General features: G+C 49.4%; 1 protein-coding gene across 1 annotated transcript; it reads left to right on the forward strand.

Annotated features, from left to right (window-relative positions):
- The first annotated feature begins 1,811 nt into the window (after positions 1 to 1,811).
- Positions 1,812 to 22,321, forward strand: LOC122383036 (motor neuron and pancreas homeobox protein 1-like). The gene is made up of 3 exons (XM_043369096.1): positions 1,812 to 2,195; positions 20,111 to 20,271; positions 21,001 to 22,321. The coding sequence occupies exons 1-3, from the start codon at positions 1,892 to 1,894 to the stop codon at positions 21,448 to 21,450; spliced, it is 915 nt and encodes a 304-aa protein (XP_043225031.1). The 5' UTR covers positions 1,812 to 1,891; the 3' UTR covers positions 21,451 to 22,321.
- Positions 22,322 to 23,277: the final 956 nt, after the last annotated feature.

A 23,277-nucleotide genomic window follows, 5' to 3' on the forward strand; every position in this document is an offset into this window, starting at 1 on the left:
TGTGTAATGTGTATCCTTTATCCCGTCAGTTTTTATCCATGTCTCTACGTAAAGTAAGTACCTAATCTTATCCCATTGATTTTCAGATAAGATTTAAACAAATATACGTATACAGTAAAAACTCTGCTCGTAGACTTCAACCATTGACGCAAGAGCCATTAATTTGAATATGGTCAATTTGTACCTTTGACCTGACCATGATCAGTCATGTGACCTTGAATTCCCAGTTTCAGGATAGCTTCTGATGCATCTCGGTGAGATCTTTCCAACGCCACCTCGCGCGTGACCGGCTACAATGTCCGGCTCAAATTTCTTTATTGGTAGTCGCTAGGTAATCTTTATTCCGGAGCCGTCGCCAGACGTTTATGTGTTGCGGGATTTCTATTCAGCTAAGACGCTGCCGATGCTTCAGACGTCATAGACAGACACTCCCTCTTGCACGTCACCCAATATAAGACATTCCGTGTCGCCCAACATACAGCCCAGGGCCTCGTGGAAGTGGTGGGAACAAAAGGTCCGTGACAAAAACTTTATTCCAGGCAAAAAAAAACAGGGTAAAAAGGCTAAATTTGTCAGGAATTCTTGCGAAAAGAGCCAAATGAATTAATCACCTTGCATGCAACAAGCAATACACGTTTAAAATGTATTGAGAGGCGTCGAACAAAGAACTGAGCCCTGTTCGGGCAGCGCATCCTGTTGTAAAATTTTGCACCACGCATGCGCAGTTGGGGTCTCTCGGGTGCCAAGCTCCGCCCTTCGGCGTATGACGTCACACGTGTGACGTAGGCTCGCGCAAAATCTTTCAGTTTTGCGCAAGAAGAAAATAGTAGCTGCAGGAGGCAAAAGTGGCGCGGATTAAAGTTTACCCTCATATATTTCTTAATGTAAGTGGTTAGTATGGTGTTGTTTTGGTATCATTATCTTTCTTTTCAGTGGCACATTGCTATTAACCACATTTGAACGCATTTTACTTAGTAACTGAACGAAACACACCAGTCCATCCGCGCCACGGTTCGCCGCGTGTCGCGTGGCCCTCGGCTTTGCGAACCGGCGGAGAGGGGGCGGAGCATGGGCGGAGCCAGGGGGCTGACATCATCGCATGTGTGACTTCACACTCAGCAAAATATTTTGCGCGGACCCGAACAGGGCTCTGGGCGAGCTGTTGATGCACCGGATATGATGCAGCTGACAAGGACTGATTTAGAAAACATTTCGAAAGCTCTTACCGGTCGATTTAAAGGGCATATTTGGAATCAACGAGCATTCCGTTTTTTAGTGTTTCCGGAATAGTGTCAAACATTTCTTTCTTTTTTAGCGTTGAGTTGGAAACATTTTTTGTTAGAATTATTGTAATGAATTATATTAACCTCAATTATATCGATAGTGGAAAGAAACTTGGATTTATTGCATTTTTGAATGACCGAAACTGGAAACACGAAGTTCAAAAATATTTAGCATTGCTTTGTTGATGGTGTAAAAGCGGAATGTTCTTTTCATAACTCACTCCTGAAATTTGACCAAACTCTGCTGGACACGTCAGCCCAATCGGAGTCCGAGTCGGTGTCCATCGTGCCAGCCCGACCTCCGAGTGTCGGACGGGTCGCGACGTCATCCCGTCCGCCCTGCACCCCGCTCTCCGACGCGGCCGACCACCGCCGCCGCTGGGCGGTCGATGTCGTGGGCGGGGCGTGCGGCGGCGGCCCCGCCCACCGCCAGCTCGGCCAATCAGCGAAGTGGCTGTAATGATCAGATAGTAGCGATAGACGACTGTAATTGACTCGCGGCCGGCAATTTGTCTCGTTTGTATTCTATTAGCGGCGGGTGGCCTGATAGGCGGGACTGGCCGGCCGGCCGCCAGTGTCGCTCCGAAGCGCCGCGCCGACGCTCCGCTATGGCCGAGAAGCGCTCCTTCTGCATCGAGTCGCTGCTGGCGGGCGAGTCGCCGCGGCTGGGCTCTCCGGCCGGCGAGCGGCGCGGCTCGCCGGAGGAGCCGGTGCGGCCGCGGCCGGCGGCGCCGCCGGGCCTGCCGCTGCTTGGGCCGCCGTTCTACCCGTACCCGCTGGCGCCGAGTCTGCCCGGCCTGCTGCCGCCGGCCTTCCAGCACGCCGCCGACGGGAAGGGCGGCCCGCAGGTGCCGCTCGACTGGCTAGCCGCCAGGGCGTCCATGTTCTACCCTCGCTACGCCGACCTCGCAGGTGGGTCCTGGGGTGGATCGACCTCGCCAGGTCAAGCTGCGGGTCAGGGTGACCTCACCAGGTCGATCAGCTTGTCGGGTGACCTCAGGACTGCGTTGACCTCACCCGGTCAACGCAGTCGACAACCAGTGTCCAGTGAGGCATTAGAAATTACAAATGGGCCACCGACTTTAGATTGGATTGCTTTTCGAAAGCTTTGCGTTTGCTGACAAGCTGCCTTTTTCATCTTTAAGGCATGTATTTACCTCAAAAAGATTCCTTGCGCGAATGCCTACTGATAATCTTTGCGGGCTCAGGGGTCTTGTGGTAGCAGGACTCAGGAGCTGACTGAACGGAGCCATGTCTCGGTTGCATTACATCCAGAATCGGCTCGCAATGTTGTCTCTGTTCAACGCATGCTGTGTATAAAGCCACTGTGAGTCTCGCCTCCGTTGCCATTTTTATAAGGTTATTGATATTCCATTCCACCACTATGGCACAGCACACGCTCGAAAGACACAAAATTTTGACATTGGTGGTCATCAGTTAAATAAATTATTCTGCTTCCCTACGTCTTCAACCGCAAGGTGAAACCACAAATTCACCAAATTGTGTGCCACATAACCGTCGTGAAAACGGTTAACGTTCCAACCGCAAGCTACGCAAGCTCAGTGAGTGGCGGTGGACTCCAACCGGTAGTAGTCTGAGGCCGGTCCGAGCCATTTTGGGCGAACACTGTTTATCCTGATTTCGGATGATCTGCTTTTGGCGGCTGCAAACCGTATGTTGACGGGTGAACTGAATACACTGCAACCACTACAGCGACTGGGCCTGGGCCAGCAGTGGCCCGAACCGTTACCCCGCGCTCCACTGGGGTCTGCGTATAACACGCCCTACTGGGGGGGGGGGGCTCTTCATAGCCCCCCCCCCCTCCTAACTCCGAAACTACTGGGCCGATCGTCAAAATTCAAACGGCTCTGATAGCCCCGGAAAAACTGTCGAGCGATACCTAATTTCATTGACCTCGAGGTCACCGATGACGTCACAGGTCAGATCAAAGTAAAAATTATTAGCATTTTGGCTTTTTCACGTTTTGGGCTCTGGCCACCGTCTTACAAGTCAGATCAGGCTCATTTTTGGTTCACAAACTCGTGAACAGATGCTCTAGATACCCTGAGGGTACCAAACTTGTACTTTGATTTTCAGGTCAAGGTCAGGTCATCACAGGTCACGAAAGTATTATATCATGCGTCGGTCACGTGACACATGTTTTATGGTCCATTTAGGCCAAAGATTTCGAAGTTGATGTCGTCTGTGTCATTCGAGGTCATTTTGAGTCGAATTTAGCTTAGGTCAGGTCACTTTCAGGTCAAAAAAGGTCAAATTTTGAAGTTAAATTTTTTCAACAAAAAAGGTATCTATTGGATGCAGTTTGAGCTCAGGAACACGATGGTGTTATTTATATTGGTGTACGATGTCAAATAGGTAGGGTGAATAGGTCAAAAACGCCCCCCTTAAGCGCGAAATCTTCTGACACTCAACCCAACACAGATTACTTAAACCTTTGGGCACCATCATGTAGCTCATTCTTTTTACTACGCTTTGAGACCAAGAAAAGACACCTGCGTGTGGTATATAACCCCCCAAAAAGGTTTTCGCATACCCTTACAAAAGGGCGTTTTGCCCCATACCCTGGGTAATACGCCCACACCCATGTGCAAAGCGCCCCCACCCCATCCATCAACAGAAAATGATGAACATGGCAGAACTTGACGTCATTTTGACGTCATTTGTGGTCAACCTATCATAGCCTTTGGAATAAAATTTTGTTGCAATGTGTAAAATGGATGCCCGGAGGAGTCCTGAAAGTTTGGTGACGATATCTGCAGTCGTTTAGGATATATCAGCAAAAAAGGACAGGGAGAGACCTTTTCGGCCCCGACCTACAGGGCGCTACCCTGCACTCTCACCACCGTGCAAAACGCCCCCCTTTCAGAAAACTGGGGGCGTCTTGCCCCATGCATCGAGTAGGCGTCTTGCCCCATCCACTCCATTTCCGGTCAACAAAATATTGACAAAAAACGCGCCACTAAAGCCGCAGCATAATACATTCAACAGAATGACAATAAAACGCAGTTTTGAGTGATGTGCACAATAGCAAGTTTTGTGATATAAAGAGGGCATCAAAATATTAGGAAACTTCTGTAAAAACAGCAAAAACCACACCCAAAACCAACATCAGCACCTACCCACGCTGCTCCTCAAGTCGCAGAACCGGAAATGGAGACCTACGTAAACAAGCAGCTGACTGTTCTGAAAGACAGGATAAAACACTTATCCGTCGATAAGAAATACGATTTTTTAGGGGAGGCGTTTAACCCAGGGGTGCGTTTTCCCCACAGTTACCCTACGTGCTGAAAAAGTGATTTGAAAAATTAATAATTGTGATTTTTTGCAATAATGCGTATAACTTGGCCATTTTTGAAGATATTAAGCTAAAACTTGCTAGAGTTGGTCATAATTATGCGTTCTATCACATATATTCCGATTTGTTTCGAAAAGTCAAAAACTTGTTTTTTAAAAAATGTAAAAATATAAATTTTGAATTTTATTGTACTCAATTTTCGAAATTTTCAAAATTTCGAAAATCCGAGATAGCAGTTTGATAGCGCAGTCTATTCTGAGTCCTCTCATGCAAAGAAATTGGATCTAGCTTAAAAAAACTTAGCTCTTGGGAGCGATTGCCGTGGTTCAATGTTTTGCGTCGAAATCGGCCGAACATGACGTCACTCTGACGTCATTTCCGGCCGACCTATGGTAGCTACGAAGTTCATATTTTGACACGAGGTGTCAAATTGATGCAGCCGAAGGTACTGAAAGTTTGGCGTCGATACGTCAAGCGGTTTGGAAGTTATTGCAGAAAAACGGGAGGGGTTGGGGGCTATGAATAGCCCCCCCCCCCCCCCCCAGTGGGGCGCGGGTTACAATTGGGTACTTTTAACAAATGTAACTTTTAAGCAATACGCGCTCACGCCTCTCACCGCTCTTCAGCCCGCGTTAGCTGCTGACCCGAGTCTGGTCAGCGGAGCGCTGCCCGGTGTCGGTTCGCTATCAATATGCGGCCAGCCTGCTGGTGTTTCTCGGCTTTTAGCTGGTGATATTCAGGTAAAGTGTACGGATCATCAATGAGAGGCCGAGAAACGCCAACAGTTGACTTCTTGTATGTGGAAAACCGGCAACATGCTTATTGAAAGGTGACAAGAAAAGGCGCATAGGCTCTGTCTCGCCGTTTCGCTGACGGTTCCCCAGTTCACATCGCATTGCATCTGCCGACCCGGACCGGTGTCATACGGCGTAGCATGGATGGCGTAGTTAGGCTCTGCCGCTTAACCCGGCAGTTGCTGGGGTATTTCGCCACCCACCGTTTGCTGGGGGGGGGGGGGCGTTAAACGCCCCCAGCCGATAACTCGAGAACCAATAGGCGCAGCGAAACGCACGAGGCGCAAACGAAAGAGCGCGACGGGACGCTTCAGATGAGTACTTTAACCCTAGAACGCCTAGGGGGGGGGGGTTGTATCAACCCCCCCTGAGGTTTTTTCGAAGTGCACGCTAAACGGCTTGTCGTAGCGGGCTGAAATTTTCAATACCCTCTGGGGCAACCTTTGCGCATCTTTCGCCGAAAAAAAATTGATCGGGTCATGTCAGGTCACGGAGTTATGACGTCATAAGAGGTACAGCCTCCGGCCGACAGTTACCAAACGTGTGCGCCGAATCCCTAGGTTTTCTGCCGGTGATACCCACATTGTTTGATGGATCATGATGAAACTTCCCATGCATGTTGGGGCAAGCATTGGCTATCGTGTGGTGCAAGAAAATTGACTGGGTCAGGTCAGGTCACGGAGCTATGACGTCACAAGAGGAACAGCGTCCGGTACTATTTTTGAAAAGCGCCCGAACCACTATTTTGCTAATTCTTGTCACCTCAATGGGAATATGCAGCAATATTAGCTTCTATAGGGAGCAAATGGACCTCCCAAATCCAAAAATACAATCAGATTTCAAAAATTTAAATTTTGATTTTTCGAATTTCTGCCGCCGACTGTGACCTTGCCGACTTCCGGCGCTCCCAACGCGCCATTTTTAGAGCTAGAGAAACGAAATACATACCAAACGATAGAGAATTGATCAAGGAACACGATAGTGAAGGTTTTAAGTCGATATCTCCCACCGTTTTGCCGCAATCGCCGCGGAAAGTTGAAAAAGTTTGATTTTTTCGGAAAATTTGACCTTTGACCGGTCATAAGTAGGTCAAATGTTGACCTAGGACCAAAAAATATACCACCAATCGCGAGATCTCGTTGAGAGCAATCCGTTGGTTTTTTCCGCTAAGCTCTACGACCTTCCGTTTCGAAACGCCAGGGGGGGGGTCGTAACAACCCCCCCCCCCCTGGTCGTTCGTGTTATGAGAAATGGCCTGGTCGTGCGAGGGTTAAAGTTGAATTTTGAGGTCACAGGTCGGGTCAAGGTCAGGTCAAACACCTGAAATCGGGCTTTCAGTAGCATGGACTTCAGGACTTCGCAATGGGCGCCTCTCGCCATAAACTCCGTCAAAACGGTGCCCAATCCATCTTATAAGGCCTACAAGAGTGTCAGCTCCATGTAGGGGTCAGTCAAGCATAGGTCAGGGTCAAGGTCAGGTCAACCGGGTAGGCACATATCCCGAAAATCAAAACTGATATTTGCAGCCTGTGACACATGTTTTATAGGTAATTTGGGGCGTAGAACACGATGGTGACATTCATTTTATCATATGTGTACGTGTTTGGCTCAAAAAGTTCAATTTAAGAAATTCACGTATCATGGTCGTGAAGTACCTAGTCACGAAAAATTGCCAAGATTCAGTTCAAGATTATGGAAAATGCGGAACGATAATCAATAATCGAAGATAGCCATTTGATTTACCATGGTATTGGCAGTCTAATGGCGTTTACGGCATGTCTGTATGTCTATTCTGTGATTTTATATGATTTTTTGAACATATGCCGTTTTTGGTCGAAAACTCAGAAATCATGACGTCACTAAAACCTCGATATCTCAAAAATTTTCCGACCGATTTTTTTGAAACTTTGTCACAATAAATTTCAATCAATTCCCTACAGGTACCCAAAATTTGGCGCGCCTGCGGCGCGCCGTTTTTATGCTATGGCCCGGCGAAAAAAGTGGGGGCGTTTAACGCCCCCCCCCCAGCAACTCGCGGGTTAACACTCAAGTCAACCGGCACAGCCTACCAGTAACAGGCGGCTGCTGTCGACGTCAAGCATAAGTAATCGACGGATAACGAGTCCTGGAACTTTATTCTGCAACCGATTGCCAAAAGTCACTCGCACTGCAAGACAACATTCTCTCGGTGATATTCAGCAAAGTTTTCTCGTCCACAGCAAGACAAACACGATCATCGTGTTAGCGGAGCGGAACATCAACCATAGTCTCGGGTCCTGTCCCCACTCTGTCATCGGCAGTACAAGTTGGTGCCTTTATAAATTGAGAGTAAATTTGTTGCCCGCAGCAATATCGGATTCCTAAAAAGCTTATTCCGAAGCCTTTAGCTGCAGCAAAGCCCATTTTTACAGATCGTACCAAATTCATGCTTCCATACTGCTAACGAATGGGCTGCGAAGGCAGTGAAAATGTTTTGCATGCCTTGCGATTTGCCATAATCGTAAATGCCTGAAAGTGAGAATAGTTCCCAAACATAACGCAATTGTAGAAAAATAATAAGTAGTCCATGATTCATTACAATATGGTTGACTGAGAGCATGCCAACCATATAGAATACAGAAACAAACCGGCAAAAGATACTTATAAAAAACACGATGCCGATCGAAAAATGTACAAATTTTGATATTTTTGATGTCTCAGTGATCAGCGATGGTTGCAGTGATTCATCGGCTCAGTTGGAAACTTTGTGTGACAATTCTCAGAGTTACGGTCAACTCTGTCGGATTTATACACCAAGAGACATCCGACACTCGGTTTCGGACCGGAGCTCAGTGTCAGAACGGAAATTTATCACGATCAACAGCGAACGGCTTGTCTGGGCAGTAGGGTTTCACGATTACTGTGTTGTTAGGAAGACGGCGTCGCTATTAGTATTTTGGATGATGAGTTGATTTTGTGAAGTGATCATGTTCATCGACCAGGATTCTCGAATTACTTAGCGCTGAGTTGAGGGAATAATGTTGTGGCTCAATGCATTTCTAGTTTTCTTTGAATGAAAAAAAAATACTATATAGCGGCTCCGAAGGGAAAAAGCATTCTCATGAATACTAAGCAGCCTTTGAAGTCATGCAAGGAAAAACAAGATGAGAGCACATTTCAACACACGACACACTTTAAAAGTTTGCTTAAGAATATTACATTGAGAAACAATGTGGTCCATTCAAAATAAATGGTAAAATGCTCAGCTTCATTTCATAGTTTCTATTGAGAATTGAAATTTCCTTCAGGGACACGTAAGAGCAAAAAGGAACTTAGGTAAGTGTCATTTAGTCAGCTTAATGACAGCTACCTATGTTCTATCCCGTAATACGGTAACCGATACCTTTTTCAAGTATGAGAGCAGTCATCCATGGAATTAAGACGCAAACATGTCTGATCTATAAGTAGTGTTGATTATCTACCCAGAGCAATTTGCCTAAAATTTGCTCGGCTGATCAGCACTGATTTGTCGCGCTGCACACAGCCCGTGCCACACGGGCCGTGCCGCGGGGGTACCGGCTCGAGTCCGCGGCGGGCGCGGAGCAGCCACTCACCATAATCACGCCCGGTCCCTCGGCACCGAGCAGCGGCGCCGACCGGCCCGATCGGACCTGATGAGAACCTGACATCCCTTTTAGGCGATCACCGCGCCGCCGCCGCCCGTTAGCGGGGCACGATCGGACGCCGGTGTGCACCCCCCCCCCCCCCCCTTCCCTGAGGAGGTAGCTGGACCAATCCGGGCTGATCGGTGGGCTCCATATACGCCTCAGGGACCTCGGGCTCTTATATATTGGCACTGAGAGCTGACAGATTTACCGGGGACCGCCAACCGTCTGCTAACAGCCGAATGAAGTGGTGGCGCTATGCTCGGCACTAAATCATGTTATTTATCGATGGGAGTGATAACATTGATGGAATATTCTGGTGCAGAGGTGTTGGACAAATTCATTTCTTATATAAGTGACAACTTCGTAGTGGGTACCTAAAAAATACAGTTTACAGCCTTTTGATTTCAATTTCATCAGACTTAACAAATAATAAGTTATGAAAAGTGTTTTAATTCACTGGATCAGTGTTGAGAGTGGGTTGCAATGAAAACATTGTTCTGCTAGGCTTCCTTTCAGGCAGGCGACCAGCGAGCACGATACAACGCATACATTTTGCACCTTTTTGGCTTCGTTATGAATGCCTGTCAGGCTCAGCCTTCCAGCTTTAAAGTTTTTTATTTCTACAAACAAGCTCTTAATTTATTCTAAACAGTCTATTCGCAGCTGATAAAATCGTCAACGCGAGGAGCCATTACCACCTCGGTTACTATTATTACCAAGCATATCGATATCAAGTGGTTGGGTCCAAGTGTCCGTGCTCGGGGCGCCATAAACACATGAGGTTTTGAGCCACAAGAGGATACAAGTGTGACATGACAAGTGCTATCTAGAATACACAGCTTACCGGGCCATTCAGACGTCGTCCAACGGAGATTGGCTTCCCAGAACATGAAATCATGCGTGCTTCTCTAATCCTCGGTGTTAGTAGCGCTCATCATTGTTTGAACTTACCTGCACACCGTCTGCCCAGGCTCATCTATCTGAAGTCGTGTTTGAATAACGTCCTGTCAATCAATATCAGGCCTCCGATGCGAATGTTAACGATCAGTAAAATATTAATAACACTATTAGGCGCTCTAGGCAGGAAAATATTGAAAACATAATAAAAATATTGAATAAACATAATAATAATAATGAAAATATTGAATGTATAATAAAACAAATATATGAAGTTGACTTTTTCCTCGATTTCAAAAAAGTAGAATCGGAGCAATATATTAAAACGGTGAGATTTCGGTTCGGCCACTGACCTTTATCAAACCAGCGTGATTATTACATTTGTAACAATCACGCTGGTGTGATAACGGCCAGTGGCCGAAAGCTCACCGTTTCCAACATACTATTCGGTTTATACTTGTTGAAGTCAGCTTGATGTATTTGTTTATCATTAAAACTAATAAAAGATATACTATGAATTGCTGCTGACTGCGGGCATTCCTTGCAAATTAGCGTATAAGTTTCTGAAGTTTATTGGTAACATTAACATGCATGCATGATGGCAGCAACAAATAAGAAAAAAGATCAGCTATACTCGTATATAGCTTCAAAAGATTTTAGGGTAACATCTGGTACCTTCGGCGGACTTTTGATCGATTTTAGAGCTTACTAAATTATTAATTGAAATGTGCTGTCGGATCTGTGTTCCACAAGGCGCAACATGAGGCGGTGTTAATCGCGGCGCCTGTACCTCTCTTCAGTTAATCCTTTAATTACCGTTCAGGGTTTCGCGACTGCCTCTCCTCTCGAGAGGGTGACTCGGGAGTGGGACCTGTCACGGCTGGTACGTGTCACCCGTGGTACGGGTCACGGGTGCCGATCTTGGTAGCGGGACGGAAGCCCTCTGTCCCAGGGCGTGTCCCTCTCGGTGCCCCTGCCGTCACAGCTCTGTCTGCAGAGTGTCAGGCCGCTGACAGGGACAAACACCCTATCTGCACGCTGACGAGACCTAATGATAAAACAATCGATTGGTGAACGCTCCACCCAGCTGGTGTGCTCATCGGGTAGGTGACAGTGAAATAGACAGCACTGCACAGCGACTACCGAGCACCACAGACCATAGCGACTAGCAACACTGGCTGAACCCACACCAGCTAAAGCTCAGCCATAAAACGTGTCACAAGAGATCAGTGCTGGCAACACTGGCTCAAGCCTGTTATTGCCCCCGACAAGAACGTTTATACAACTTTATTAGCCCGTTTGCAGATGATGAAACGTTTTATGATGCTGCTTTGCAGTGGTTAATGCATTTTATGGTCTAAACCCTGTGATATATGGTTAAGCCCTGCATGAAAGACATATCCTAATCAAATACAGGGTGATTTTTTTACAGGGCAAAAAGTTTTTAAGCCTAGAGATACCAAAACATATAACAAACGCGAAAAAAGTATATCCATGTGAAAGGAAATTGTTTGTCATTTTGTTTTCAGGACCTTTTAAAGACTTCTTGGGACTCATTCTGTTGTGAAGTTCCGTGAAAATGGCGCACAACAAAATGTTTTCCCCAAAATCGCCAATTACTCCAGGCTTGCGTGCATTAAAACTGTGCTCACTTCAAGCACGTTCTGTAAGCCTAAACGGAGCTCAAACTCAAAGTTTGTGTGTGCAAATGAAATGTCAGAATGTGCTTATTACAAAGATATACATTTGCTGTCAGTTGATTTGTTTTCTGGTACCGCCATTGCTCTTTACTTTTTGCCCTGTATAAAAAATCACCCTGTATAATCGATGTAACCCTACACAGAACGATGGTCAATTAGAGGGTATCTTTTATCTCCGGAATACTGTCACAGGCCAGACAATGTCGATGAGCGGAACTGAACGCACCCTTGTAATGGACCACAAGCGACACGGACCCTTGTGGTGCTCTCTGATTCATGCAGTCCACTCCGGGAGTTTTTTAACGACCGGTAAGTGTAAAGGGCAGTACGATAGGCTCTACAAAATTAAGTGTCCATCCTGACGCCGGGAAATATCTAAAACAAATATGTTCGTAACAATTCAAACCTCTTCAAAATGGACCTTAATTAATTATAAACGAAAATAGGGTCCCAATCTTCAGTTTTCCGTTATCAGACCCGTAAATTCCAACAGTGTTGGGTCACCCCGCACAGTCACCAGTACCGAGCCTCGGTTCCCAGGCTCCGAGGTGCGTCGGGCCCGATTCGCCTCTGAGCTATCAATTAGTGGCGCTGTGTTTTGGCCGAGACCCCATAAATCTGTCACGGCGCGCCGCGATTGTAGCGTGCGCGTCAGCGCGCTCGGCTCAACTGTTTGCACACCTGAGAGGCTGTTTATTCTGGAGGCATCCGGTGTTCAGAGGCAGAATATTACAAACAACAGGAAACGGAACGCCGCGCTCGCTGAATAACGTTGAAGGATCCGAGAAGTTGGGAATTTCTCCGGATATTGCTGCAAAACGTCTCTCCGAAAAGGTACCGATAATTTACAGCCCTGAGATGCGTCATACCTATAAAGTGTTAAATTTGTATTTGAACTGTTCGTAATCGAGGGATTATTCTAAGAGTATATTCCGTTACCACACAGAGACTAACTAACTCTCTATTAGTTATGGCTCAGTCAGCCATTTTATTACGGCGCCTGGCATAGGATACTGATAGCACAACCATAGCTGAGCGTCAGTCACGTTTTGTTCGACAATTCGGCGATAGCTCCCACACAATTTCCCACGCATTGGATAGGCGTCTGTATCCAATATTAGAAACGAACTGAATGCGCCTTTCGTCTAGGATGTTCCACGAGCTGAACAGATGATCGTTTGTGAGCTGTATCAGAAATCAAACAGAATCAGCGTTGATAAATGATATGCCTAGCATGGCGTCGCTCTATTCGTGCGTGACGTCACACCGGCCAGTGCAGTGACGGTGCTGTATTGGCTGGAATTTCTCCCGCCACTTGCAGTGTGTGCTACAATCCAAGATGGCTCCCGGGCCCTCTGCCCACCCGAGATTGTCCGCTCACGGACAGCTCAGCCCGCGGTAGCATACGGGGGCGGACCGGCCATCACTGCACTCCCGGCACCTCTGCAGCCTTATCAGCCTCCAGCGTCGGGCGAGTGCTTGCTGGACATACAGCGCTGTCAATGAGCGGGTAAACCTGCCGCTCGGTCTCTCAGCGGCCTGTTGTCGGCCGGAGATGAACGCTCGTCTGTCAGCGAGCGGTAGCCCGAGGCGGAAACGGGGGCCGGCTAATCGCAGTCCAAACAGGTCGGCGCGGGCCTATCAGCGTGAGACGCGCCCGCCGCGGCCGTTCTCAGTGTACTATCGGCGGCACGCAGCTGGGCCGGCCCGCGAGACGGACAAAGGATTGGACTCAGGTGCCTCAGAGCTGAGCAAATTTCACACAAAAGGTGGTTTGAGGGGCTATATTTAGCAAGATATTTGGGCCTTTCCTCCCTTTGCAACGACGCCAGATGTTTCCAACTCAAGCGTTTGTGGAATGCAAGGTTCATTGTCAAGTTCAGCAGCTTCAAAAATTTGTCTCAGAAGTGACACGAGTTAGCAGAAAGCAGCTAGGCTTCTGAAATCACCAACAAGAATATCCGGAAGGATCAGAGCAGGGCGCGGGCATTCGAATTCCCGATGACCTGGACTGCGACTCTCCTCTGCTCGTGTCAGCTCGGCGGCTCGGCGCCCATTCTCCGAGCGCCCGGCCCGACCCGGTCGCCGTTGCCTTTGTGTGTCCAACCAGGCGGCGCCGGGCAATCAAAACACAACGAGCCACTAAGTGGCGGCAGAACGGCCGCTGAGGAGGTCGGCGGCATGACGCGACGCTCCAGCGGCAAACATGACGCCCTATGCACCGGCACGGTCGGCAAACGTGGCACCGTGCCGCCGGGCTGCTTCGCTGCTCTGGCGGCCCAGAGACGCTGCAGCGCTCGCTGCCAGAGCGATCGCTGAGTGCCTAGGGACATTTCGAACTTGTGGTGGAAGTCTAATCACATGCCTAATGAGCTCGCCTGGGCCGTGTTTTTTCACATAACCAATTCTTTTTCGGTTGAATGATGATGAAGTAATGTTTGGTTAAAAATGTTAAAAAAAATTAAGGTCAACCTGTCGAGGTCAGGCAGCAGGCCCTCTTGACTGTAACCGTTCCGAGTATACGGCGCAGTACCCGACCCAGGGTTGAACAGAAAACAGACAGTGAGTAGGCGTCACCAGCACCACCGGCGGGTGGCGGCGCTCTCCCCCTCCCCGGCCGGTGGCTCGGAACTCGGACCGGGCACCTGCTGCCAGACAGCTGTGTTTGTCCGGGAGCTCCGATATATGCCGACCGTGGCCCGCCGCCGCCACTATACAGAAGGTCGCACAATAGAAAAAGTCAGCGACAAATAGTCGTTGAGGCCAATTATGAATGTGTTTCTGCGGTGTGTTGTAAATGGCTTGATTTGATTGCCGTTTCCCTTTCGATGAGTGCCTAATGACTTGCATGGATTTGCGGTACCTAGTTCAAATGTACTTGCTTAGCTTTCGACAGCTTTGAAGGTTGAATGTGTTCCGGCTGAGCACACCAAATGAACAGTACCTAGTCAATTTCATGGTGAACATTGAACAGGTGCAATATTTTACGGCGATAGTAGCATACAAAGTCGAGCTATGGCTTCTAGCCTTTCATCGCCGACCTTCAACAGCTCCATTGACTAACTAGTGAGGACACACGACGCCTTTTATGAACATCGCACTTCAGCATGGCGTCCGACAGAGTCCCTCGGACCGGGGTCACCCGTCCGTCGCTGCCAAACGCTGCCAGATGGGCACCAGTGACATTATCTGTGCGCGCCACACTCTGCTATTTGCTCTGCTCCAATAGTGGCCGTTGTCTGCCGGCGGTGAGCTGGGGTGAGTCGGGGAGCAGACCGGGGAGCGAGCGGCCACCCCTGTCGGTGACGACAGGCGGCAAATCGGCGACAGATACGCCGCCGCCGTGACGAACCCGGCGCGGCGCTCTCTGGACCGTCTGCCGGGCTCGGTCGGTTCGGTCGACTCGGTCGGCTCTCCTCAGAGGACAGATGGGCTCGCTGTCGCCGGCGCAGCTCATCCCTACACGGCACCGCTGGGTAAACGGCGGCACGTGCCGGTCGGCCGCGCGCGCACGAGCCCGCATACAAATGCGATCAGCCGGCGCGTGGTATTGTCACCGCGCGCACAGCTGGCGGCGATAAATATCGGCGCCAAAATAGTCCGATTAATTCCACTGAGTGGTAGTGACTGAAACGCGGATTTGGAAACGGTTAGCAGGGCGGAAAATAGCTGTGTGAATTATGTATGAAAATAGCCAGCGATAGCCGGGAAAGCAATTTGTTAGATAGTGTGTTGACGGAACATCACGCGTCGAGACACAAATATATAAAACATTTGGCTCCGAGGCATTATGGAAATCGCGTTGGCAGTCAGATGCTCGCCGGCCGGCTAAATGGGTTCACGGAACATGGCGTCTGTGACACACTTGGTGACATGCCATTTTGGGGTGCTGCGCTATATCACTACACAGGACGGTATCAAAAGTAATATCTATAAGTTGTGCTTCAATACATATAGATCAATAATTGCAAATACCTGTTAATGTGCGTACCTGTGCTATTTCAAAATTTCGTATCCATCAACATTTGAGCGTTATATATTGATACCTACATTTATGTCCGGTGCTAGCTGAAACTTTGTGGTCCTTTACAATGGTCAGGGACGCGAGGAGACACGTTCATAGCCGAGTCAAGTGTATTTTGAAGACAATGCAAAACACATCGTCCTTCATAAAGTGACACCGTTTTAAACTCTTTCAATAACTCGTTGTCAATTATATACGGGTGGGCACTGGACAGATAAAATGGGACAAGTTGGGACAGATAACATGGGAGCAAAGCACTGTCAGTACTTGAGCAAAGTATAGGCGGTAAAATCCTTATTTATAAATTATTATATATAATTACCTCTCCGCCTCCTCTTATAGCATTGCATCACCATAAAAACTGAATCACTCACCACCCTTTAATTCACATCACACCCCTACCATCGTTACATCACCTACTCGGGATACCGCGTCAGCCGCTAATCCCTGTGAATGCGCTCCGCTCATCTGCTCTCTCCCTTCCTCTCTCTCTCTCTCTCTCTCTCTCTCTCTCTCTCTCTCTCTCTCTCTCCCTGACTCTCTCTCTCTCTCTCTCTCTCTCTCTCTCTCTCTCTCTCTCTCCCTCTTCCCCTTTTCCCCTCCCCGCACTGGGCATCATCTCCGCGTGATTTATGCCAGTGGGCCCCTGCTCGCGCGCCGCCAATTAATTTAGATTGGTAATGTAATTAAGGCTAAATGGCGGTGTGGCCGTCGGGTCGTCTGTCGCTGCGACGGGTCGTACCGACGATCGTGATGGTCGATCGCGACGAGCCGGCCATCGGGGGGTATCGATGGAGGTAGGGAAGATGATGGGAGGAGAGGCGGGAGATGGCCGACCGGGACACTGGAGGAGGAAGCGAAGGAGGAGGAGGAGCACTGAAAGGAGAGGAAGAAGAAGGAGGAGGAGGAGGAGGAGGAGGAGGAGGAGGAGGAGGAGGAGGAGGAGGAGGAGGAGGAGGAGGAGGAGACCTCGGAGGAGGAGGAGGAGGAGGAGGAGGAGGAGGAGGAGGAGGAGGAGGAGGAGGAGGAGGAGGAGGAGGAGGTGGTGGTGGTGACTGGCAGGGGTAGGATTGGGAAATAGACTCAGAAATGTGATAGCGCGATAAATACATTGAGATTGAAAATCATTCATCGACTCTAACATCTGTGCAAACTGCGAATGAAATCCCTTATTTAAAATGCTAAATTATTTAAGAATGTTTTTATAATGGCTACGTTTCCATGGCACAAGCCGTAAGCCGATTTTGAAAAATGGATTTGCTCCATCATAGCATTTAGGCATAATATTAAAATGAAAAAATAGGATTAGGTGCTACTAGCTAAAACCATATATGTATGCGCTCATTTTTTTGCATAAGGTAAATAGTTTCCGAGAAAAACGCACGTGAAATTTCGCTAAATCGATTTAGACGTGTCATGGAAAGGTAGTGACTGTCAACTCCAAATAAACCCTTTTTTGCTCTGATCCAAACAAATGCCCTCCTGGCCTTCCGATTTTATTATTTCGACCTAATTTCGGCCTTTGCCCGAATATATAAATCGTCTTCTTCATCCACTGGTGTTGGTGGTCTGATTTTGGCAGGCATGCTGGAGGCAGCAGTTTCGGGTGACAGATAATCTGTCATTGGTTAGCTGACATCTCCAGAGCCCACGGCCGACCGGCGCGAACTGTTCGATGCTGGTAGCTGACCGACACAATGACGGCTGAGGTTCATCGGACTGTTCAGATGACCGGTGACTGCCGTCAGAGCCCCGGAATCAGTGCAAAAGCAAATTACAGGCAGAATCAACGGAATCGAGATCAAGTCGCTACGGGATAACGGCGGACTGTCCGCTTCCAGACTTATCTCAATATAACTGCGACAGGTCTATATTTCATAGAATCTTGGTTCTTAAATGTCCAGGAAACGTTTCACCTGGAGAAACAGTTAATTTGCCAATATTAGAAAGTAGATAGAATAGAGCACAAAGCACGAAGCTATGTCAAGGATGAAAACAAAATCCATATGGCTGACAAATTTTGCGATCATGACTCAAATCTGTAAAAAAGCATTGAAGCATTTAAAAACACCGTTTAATGCATAAGGTCATTGAAGTGTTCAACAGCACAATGCAGCCAAAACCCTACGTCCATGTTTGTTTTCCGTGTAGCTTGAACTAAAAGCAATTTTCCTAAAAGGTCACGAATCATTTCACCCGAGCACTATCAACGGTTTCCGGCTGATCATCATGTAACGTATCTCTTACTGACCGGCTGCAGACAAGTTAACAATCGTCTCCATCCGACTGCATATCCAGCAGAACTCCTTTCACTCTCCGGCGAACCGAACCGCTCGGCAGCCCGGCGGCGATCGGCGGACCCGCTCGGAACGGCCGTCTCTCGGATACCGCTCAATATCGCTGATGTGGCTGAACGGACCGCGTCGAGAGTGGAGAGTCGGTGTCGCCCCCGCCCCGCCGCCCGCTGCCCGCCCGCGCCGCCGCCTAGTTGTGCGGAAAATCTAGCTCCACGCGCCGGGCTTTGTATGCCGGCACCGTGCCGCGTCTCGGCACGGGCCGTGTCGTCTGTCCCTCGGGACGGGACGAGAGTGAAGAACAGGCTGCGAGGAAGAGAGGGAGGCGCGAGAGGCGCGTGGCATCTCAGGGGACGGCTGGGAAGAGCGCAGAAACAACAGACTTCTTGATACGATGTTTTTATGTCGTAAGCGTTTGATCAAGAAAACGGAAAATTCAGAACAATCTACTCAATATCAGCTATGAAGTTTGACAATGCTTTTTACATGCGTCAAACACATTTTTTTAAAGCAATAGCTCTCTGAAGAAATAGCAGTGATTATTTCGGTAATGTTGACATTTTTGTTCATTTATTTGTCAAAGAGTTGAAGATGACAAGAAGTTAATCTTCCAGCATCCAGCCTTATTCCAAAAGCTGAATGATATTTCCGACCGGCTTACCATGTCCAAAGATCACTGCTTTCTCGGTATTAGTTTCCGGTTGCGGTGACTAACAGAATCTAATATCCGTTTTAAATGATCATTTCGAGCGTTCAAAATAAAAGCAGCCAAATGTTGCAAGCGTTTACTCCACAGTATGACAGCTCTCCATCATTGCCTCCTTTCAGTAATTTACGGTTTTGCATATCAGCAAAACCCACGATCTCACGAGCATACCACGAGCAATCAAGAAACAGCACAGCATGCCGTCTGCAATGCAGAACCGTAACATGACTCATTCCTTCGTAGCAATCGCAAGCCTGCCCATTGTCCACTCCCAACACCCTAGAGAGCGATGCAACATCTGTTATCTAAAACGAAAGACTCCGTAACGTCAAAAAGCCTTGCATTTAATCAGGTCTGAAAGTTGACTTCTTGCACTGGGCGGCCTACATTGATGATGCTCTACTGAACTCATCCATCTTCTTTGTCCGGTCAAATCTCTCCAGGGAGACCTGATTGAGCGTGAACCGCCTTCGCCCACTGACCCGCCAATAGGCTGCCTTCTGAGCCATTGAGCTCTTTGTGAGCGCCGCCAATGAATTTAACCCGACCGCCGCTGTGTCGACTGGGCGCCCGCCGCACACGAGGACTGGGTGCTGACGGCCGCCGCTCAGAGCGTGACATCTGGGGCCCGGCCAGCCACCCAGCTCCCCATCACGTATCAATTAGCCCGGCCATGGCGCATAAATATAACAAAGCGGTGTTTGCCAACGTTTGGCTCGCGCGGGGGTGCCACCCGGCCGCAGGCGCCGCCACTCCTGCGCGCGCGCCGCGCCGCTCCCCCACCTTAATCGGGCGGCGTGTCATTAGCCTATTACACGGTGCGTTAGCTATTCATACCATCAATTTGCCGCATATTAAATTAGCACAACAATGGCACGGCATCAGGCGCCGCCGGCTCGGCGTCGCTCCCGGCGCGGCCACTTGTGATTTCGGCGGCAATAGACAGTTACGGTGCATCGGCCACACAATCGGCGCGCGCCACCTAATGGCCGCCACGTGCTGAGACATTGATGGCGCGTGAACGGGCGCGGTGGCGACAGCGGCGCAGCGCACAGCGGGAGGCTGCCCCGGGCACAGTGCAACTGAGCTGACGACACCAGGGCAGCGCATTCAGAGGGCACTGACGCGGCTGTATTGAGATCAGACACCTGGCGAGCTCAGTTATAGTAGGAAGACAATGAATTGTGTTAGGGATGGCACAGTTTGGGCTGAGCCGCATCTGATTTAGCATTTAATCTCTGGGTGAAATTCATTAATGTATTGTGCAGCGTGTATCGTTCTACCATTTGTATCTCGATCGCATTAAAACGATCAGTGGAACAAGAAAAGGCTAAGCTAAATCATTCAACAAATAAATATAGAGAACCTGACCAATTCCCGGGGACCTACATCAACACCACCGCGATGTCGCCTCCTCCCCTGACCGTTACCGCCGTGCTCCGTCCTCAGGTGGAGCCCAGCATGCGCTGCTGGGTAAGACGCGCCGGCCGCGCACCGCCTTCACCAGCCAGCAGCTGCTGGAGCTGGAGAACCAGTTCCGACAGAACAAGTACCTGTCGCGGCCGAAACGCTTCGAGGTCGCCACCAGCCTGATGCTAACCGAGACTCAGGTTAGTGAGGCATAGCCAAAGGTGGTGGGCGAGACACAGGTTAGTGAGACATCGCGCCAAAGGTGGTGCACAGTGAGACATCACACTGTCAGGGTGAGTTATGACGTCCTGCGCCTAATCTTAGACGTCTCGCGCCTCAAACAACGCGAACTTGAGGCGAGAAAGTCAAAGACATAACTAACTACTAAGATTGAAAAAAAACTCAGTTACTCGCTACCGCGGGCTAAGTGGACAATTGCTCATTTCATCAGCAATGTCCTTTTTGTCCTTCCGGCTGTCGAATTCATCAACTGTCACCGTTTATTCGGCAAATTTTACCGATATCTACCGATATCGAGCCACGTACTGTGACAATTACTACGAAGAACACTTGAGCCGAGCAGGATACATCCGACCCTCGATTCGGAAGCGCGTGTGCCGCAGTGGAGTGTGGCGCCTCATTGGCGTACTTACATTTGCACGGCGCGATATTGCAGCTACCGATCTGTATCACACTAATCCGACGTTTGTGTGAGCCACTTGAAACGGACAGTTCGGTGAAACAGCGCAGCTTTGAGAGCAGAGGACAATGGATGTTTGCTCACGCTATCACTTACATGCAATTACAAATATTGAACAGAAAGATAATTCCCGTGACAGAAGATGGCCGTCTTTGACTTTTGAAGTGGCTGGCAATCCCTGACGGCTATTTTTGTAGACCGTCTCTCATAACACAAATATTTCTTCCAGGTGAAAATCTGGTTCCAAAACCGGCGCATGAAGTGGAAGCGAAGCAAGAAGGCCTCCTCCCAGGACGGTAAGGGGAAGAAGGCTGCCGCCGGCGGCGGTGAAGTCTCGGGTGGTGGCGGCGGCGGCGGTGCGGGAGACGCCGAGGATCCCGAGGTAGACGTCTGTGAACACAGCGACTCGGCCGAGAGTGACGCGGCGCACGAGCGGCCCACCCCGGAGCCGGAGCCGGAGCCGGAGTCGGGACGGGAGCGGGAGCCGGAGCCGAGCACAGATCGGGAGCGGCAGCCGGAGCCGGAGCCGGAGCCGCGGCTGACGGCGGAGTCCGGTCAGGAGCCGGTCGCTGCTCCGGTGGATTTCAGCAGCTTCGGACCGAGGCGCGCAGAGGGGGTGCTCAGTGTCAGCAAGTTTGCACGAGATCCCGATCTTATGTATAGGCCATACGTGGTATAAGATGGCGGGTGCGGGCATCATGCGTTGTGTAGGGTGATTGATCCGATGGTATGTCGTATAAGGTGACGGGTGCCAGCGCCATTGTTGGTTCGTGAGTGTTAACGTGTGCTTGTGTTTGTGGCCAGTGTAAGATAATTCAGCAACGGGAACACTAAGCGATAAAATTAAACGATTCTTTTGGAATTCTATAGAACCTGAAACACAGAAGGAAACGCATTACTGGAATAGTTCTTGTAGAAGTTGTAGGTGCCATCAGAATATGCCAGCCTAATCTCTAAACTAAGGAGACACTGTTTCTTTGTCAGTTTAAATACCTCTCGTTTGCCGTTGCGGGTCATTATAAGCAGACAACAGGCGCTAGGATGTTTGGTGCTGGTGAGTGTTGTTTCGACAGTGATGTGCGGATAAATGATGTGTTGACCTGGTGGTCGGGAAACAGCCGTGGCGAATTGATGTGACCAGTGGCAGCCCCCGATACACCGCTGTCGTTCGCCGGTGCAGTCGATAGTCGCGTTACACATTACATACAGTTCCAGTGAGTTATGCCCGTAGCAGGACTTAGCGTTCCAAGTCAAAGCGTCACCTACACATTATCATATTGCTTTAAGGTGCGACATGGCTCGTGTACCGCGAGTTCTATCGTTGTTGAGTGCAGCTCCACGGCACATTTTCCCAGTCCATCGTGCTACCGGTGTGCGGCTCATGATATTTGAGGTTCTATTCTAGACAAGACTAGTGCAGAACTGCGTCCATTGAGCGTTGGTAGTCTCCGGAAAGAAAATAGTCCGTAGATATGCCTAGTGAGCTTGTCTTGTGGTGATCAATAAATGTTGCATATGCTGTACTCTGCGGCATATTCATTCCACAAAAACTGCTTTTACAACCGACTCGGCGCCCACGAAGATTGACTAGAGTAATAACATTTACATAGGTAAGACACACAGCACACGGTACGAAGCAAGAACACTGTCTGGGCAGGGCAAAATCCAAACGAAGGGAGCATTTTGTTCTACCGAGCTTGTGTTTTTAAAGCAGGCAGGGAACAGCTGAAGTATTTGGATTTGCGCTAGAAAATTCCAACAAGAACACCGCACCCCTCCACTCCCCCCGCCCGGTGTGTGTTCACCGGCACACCCGAAAGCCAATTGGCGCCAATGTCAACACGCCTCGGTCGATCACATGTAAACGACGCCGGAAAATCACTCTCTATTCAGCATTTGCCGCTCATTGCCTTTGAACTACCTCGCTCCGGGTCTTGATCAATTCGACAAACAGGTTTTCTCATCATCACCTGCAGCGCTAACCTGATCGGCGCCTCTCCGGGGACGACTAACCGGATCGGCCGCCGCCAAACTCGGTTAGCGCTCGTCATGGTGCTTCGATAAGTCGGCAGGGCCGAGCGGCGCCGACGCATGAGCGCCCCGTAATCCGATCGGCCCGCGGGCTGATTGGATCTATAGCCGCGCGCCAGCCGCTGATTGGTCAGAGCACGCTACCTATCCACAAATGCGATTATCTGATTGTGCTGTCCGCGCAGCACAGCCGATTGGCGCTGGAGAGAGGCACTAAACGGGGGAGAGGGAGAGAGGGGGCTAAACGGGGGAGAGGGAGAGAGGGGGCTGCAGAGTGGAGAAATGCGGACAATGAGTGTGGGTGCCAGGTAAACCTACCTACTGTGGGACTCTGTCACGGCGAGAGAGAGAGAGAGAGAGAGAGAGAGAGAGAGAGAGAGAGAGAGAGAGAGAGAGAGAGAGAGAGAGAGAGAGAGGAAGAGAAAGAGAGAGAGGAGGAGGAAAGAGGGAATTCGTTTTGGGAAGGGACGAATCT

Source organism: Amphibalanus amphitrite, unplaced genomic scaffold (assembly GCF_019059575.1).
Source record: "Amphibalanus amphitrite isolate SeventyFive unplaced genomic scaffold, NRLGWU_Aamphi_draft 000153F_arrow, whole genome shotgun sequence".
NCBI lineage: Eukaryota > Metazoa > Arthropoda > Thecostraca > Balanomorpha > Balanidae > Amphibalanus > Amphibalanus amphitrite.

Excerpts from the sequence above, each read along its gene's own strand:
- LOC122383036 (XM_043369096.1), top strand. The coding sequence starts at position 1,892 with ATGGCCGAGAAGCGCTCCTTCTGCATCGAGTCGCTGCTGGCGGGCGAG. Across the intron at positions 2,196-20,110 it reads TCGCTACGCCGACCTCGCAG|GTGGAGCCCAGCATGCGCTG; the intron begins GTGGGTCCTGGG and ends CTCCGTCCTCAG. Across the intron at positions 20,272-21,000 it reads TGATGCTAACCGAGACTCAG|GTGAAAATCTGGTTCCAAAA; the intron begins GTTAGTGAGGCA and ends TATTTCTTCCAG.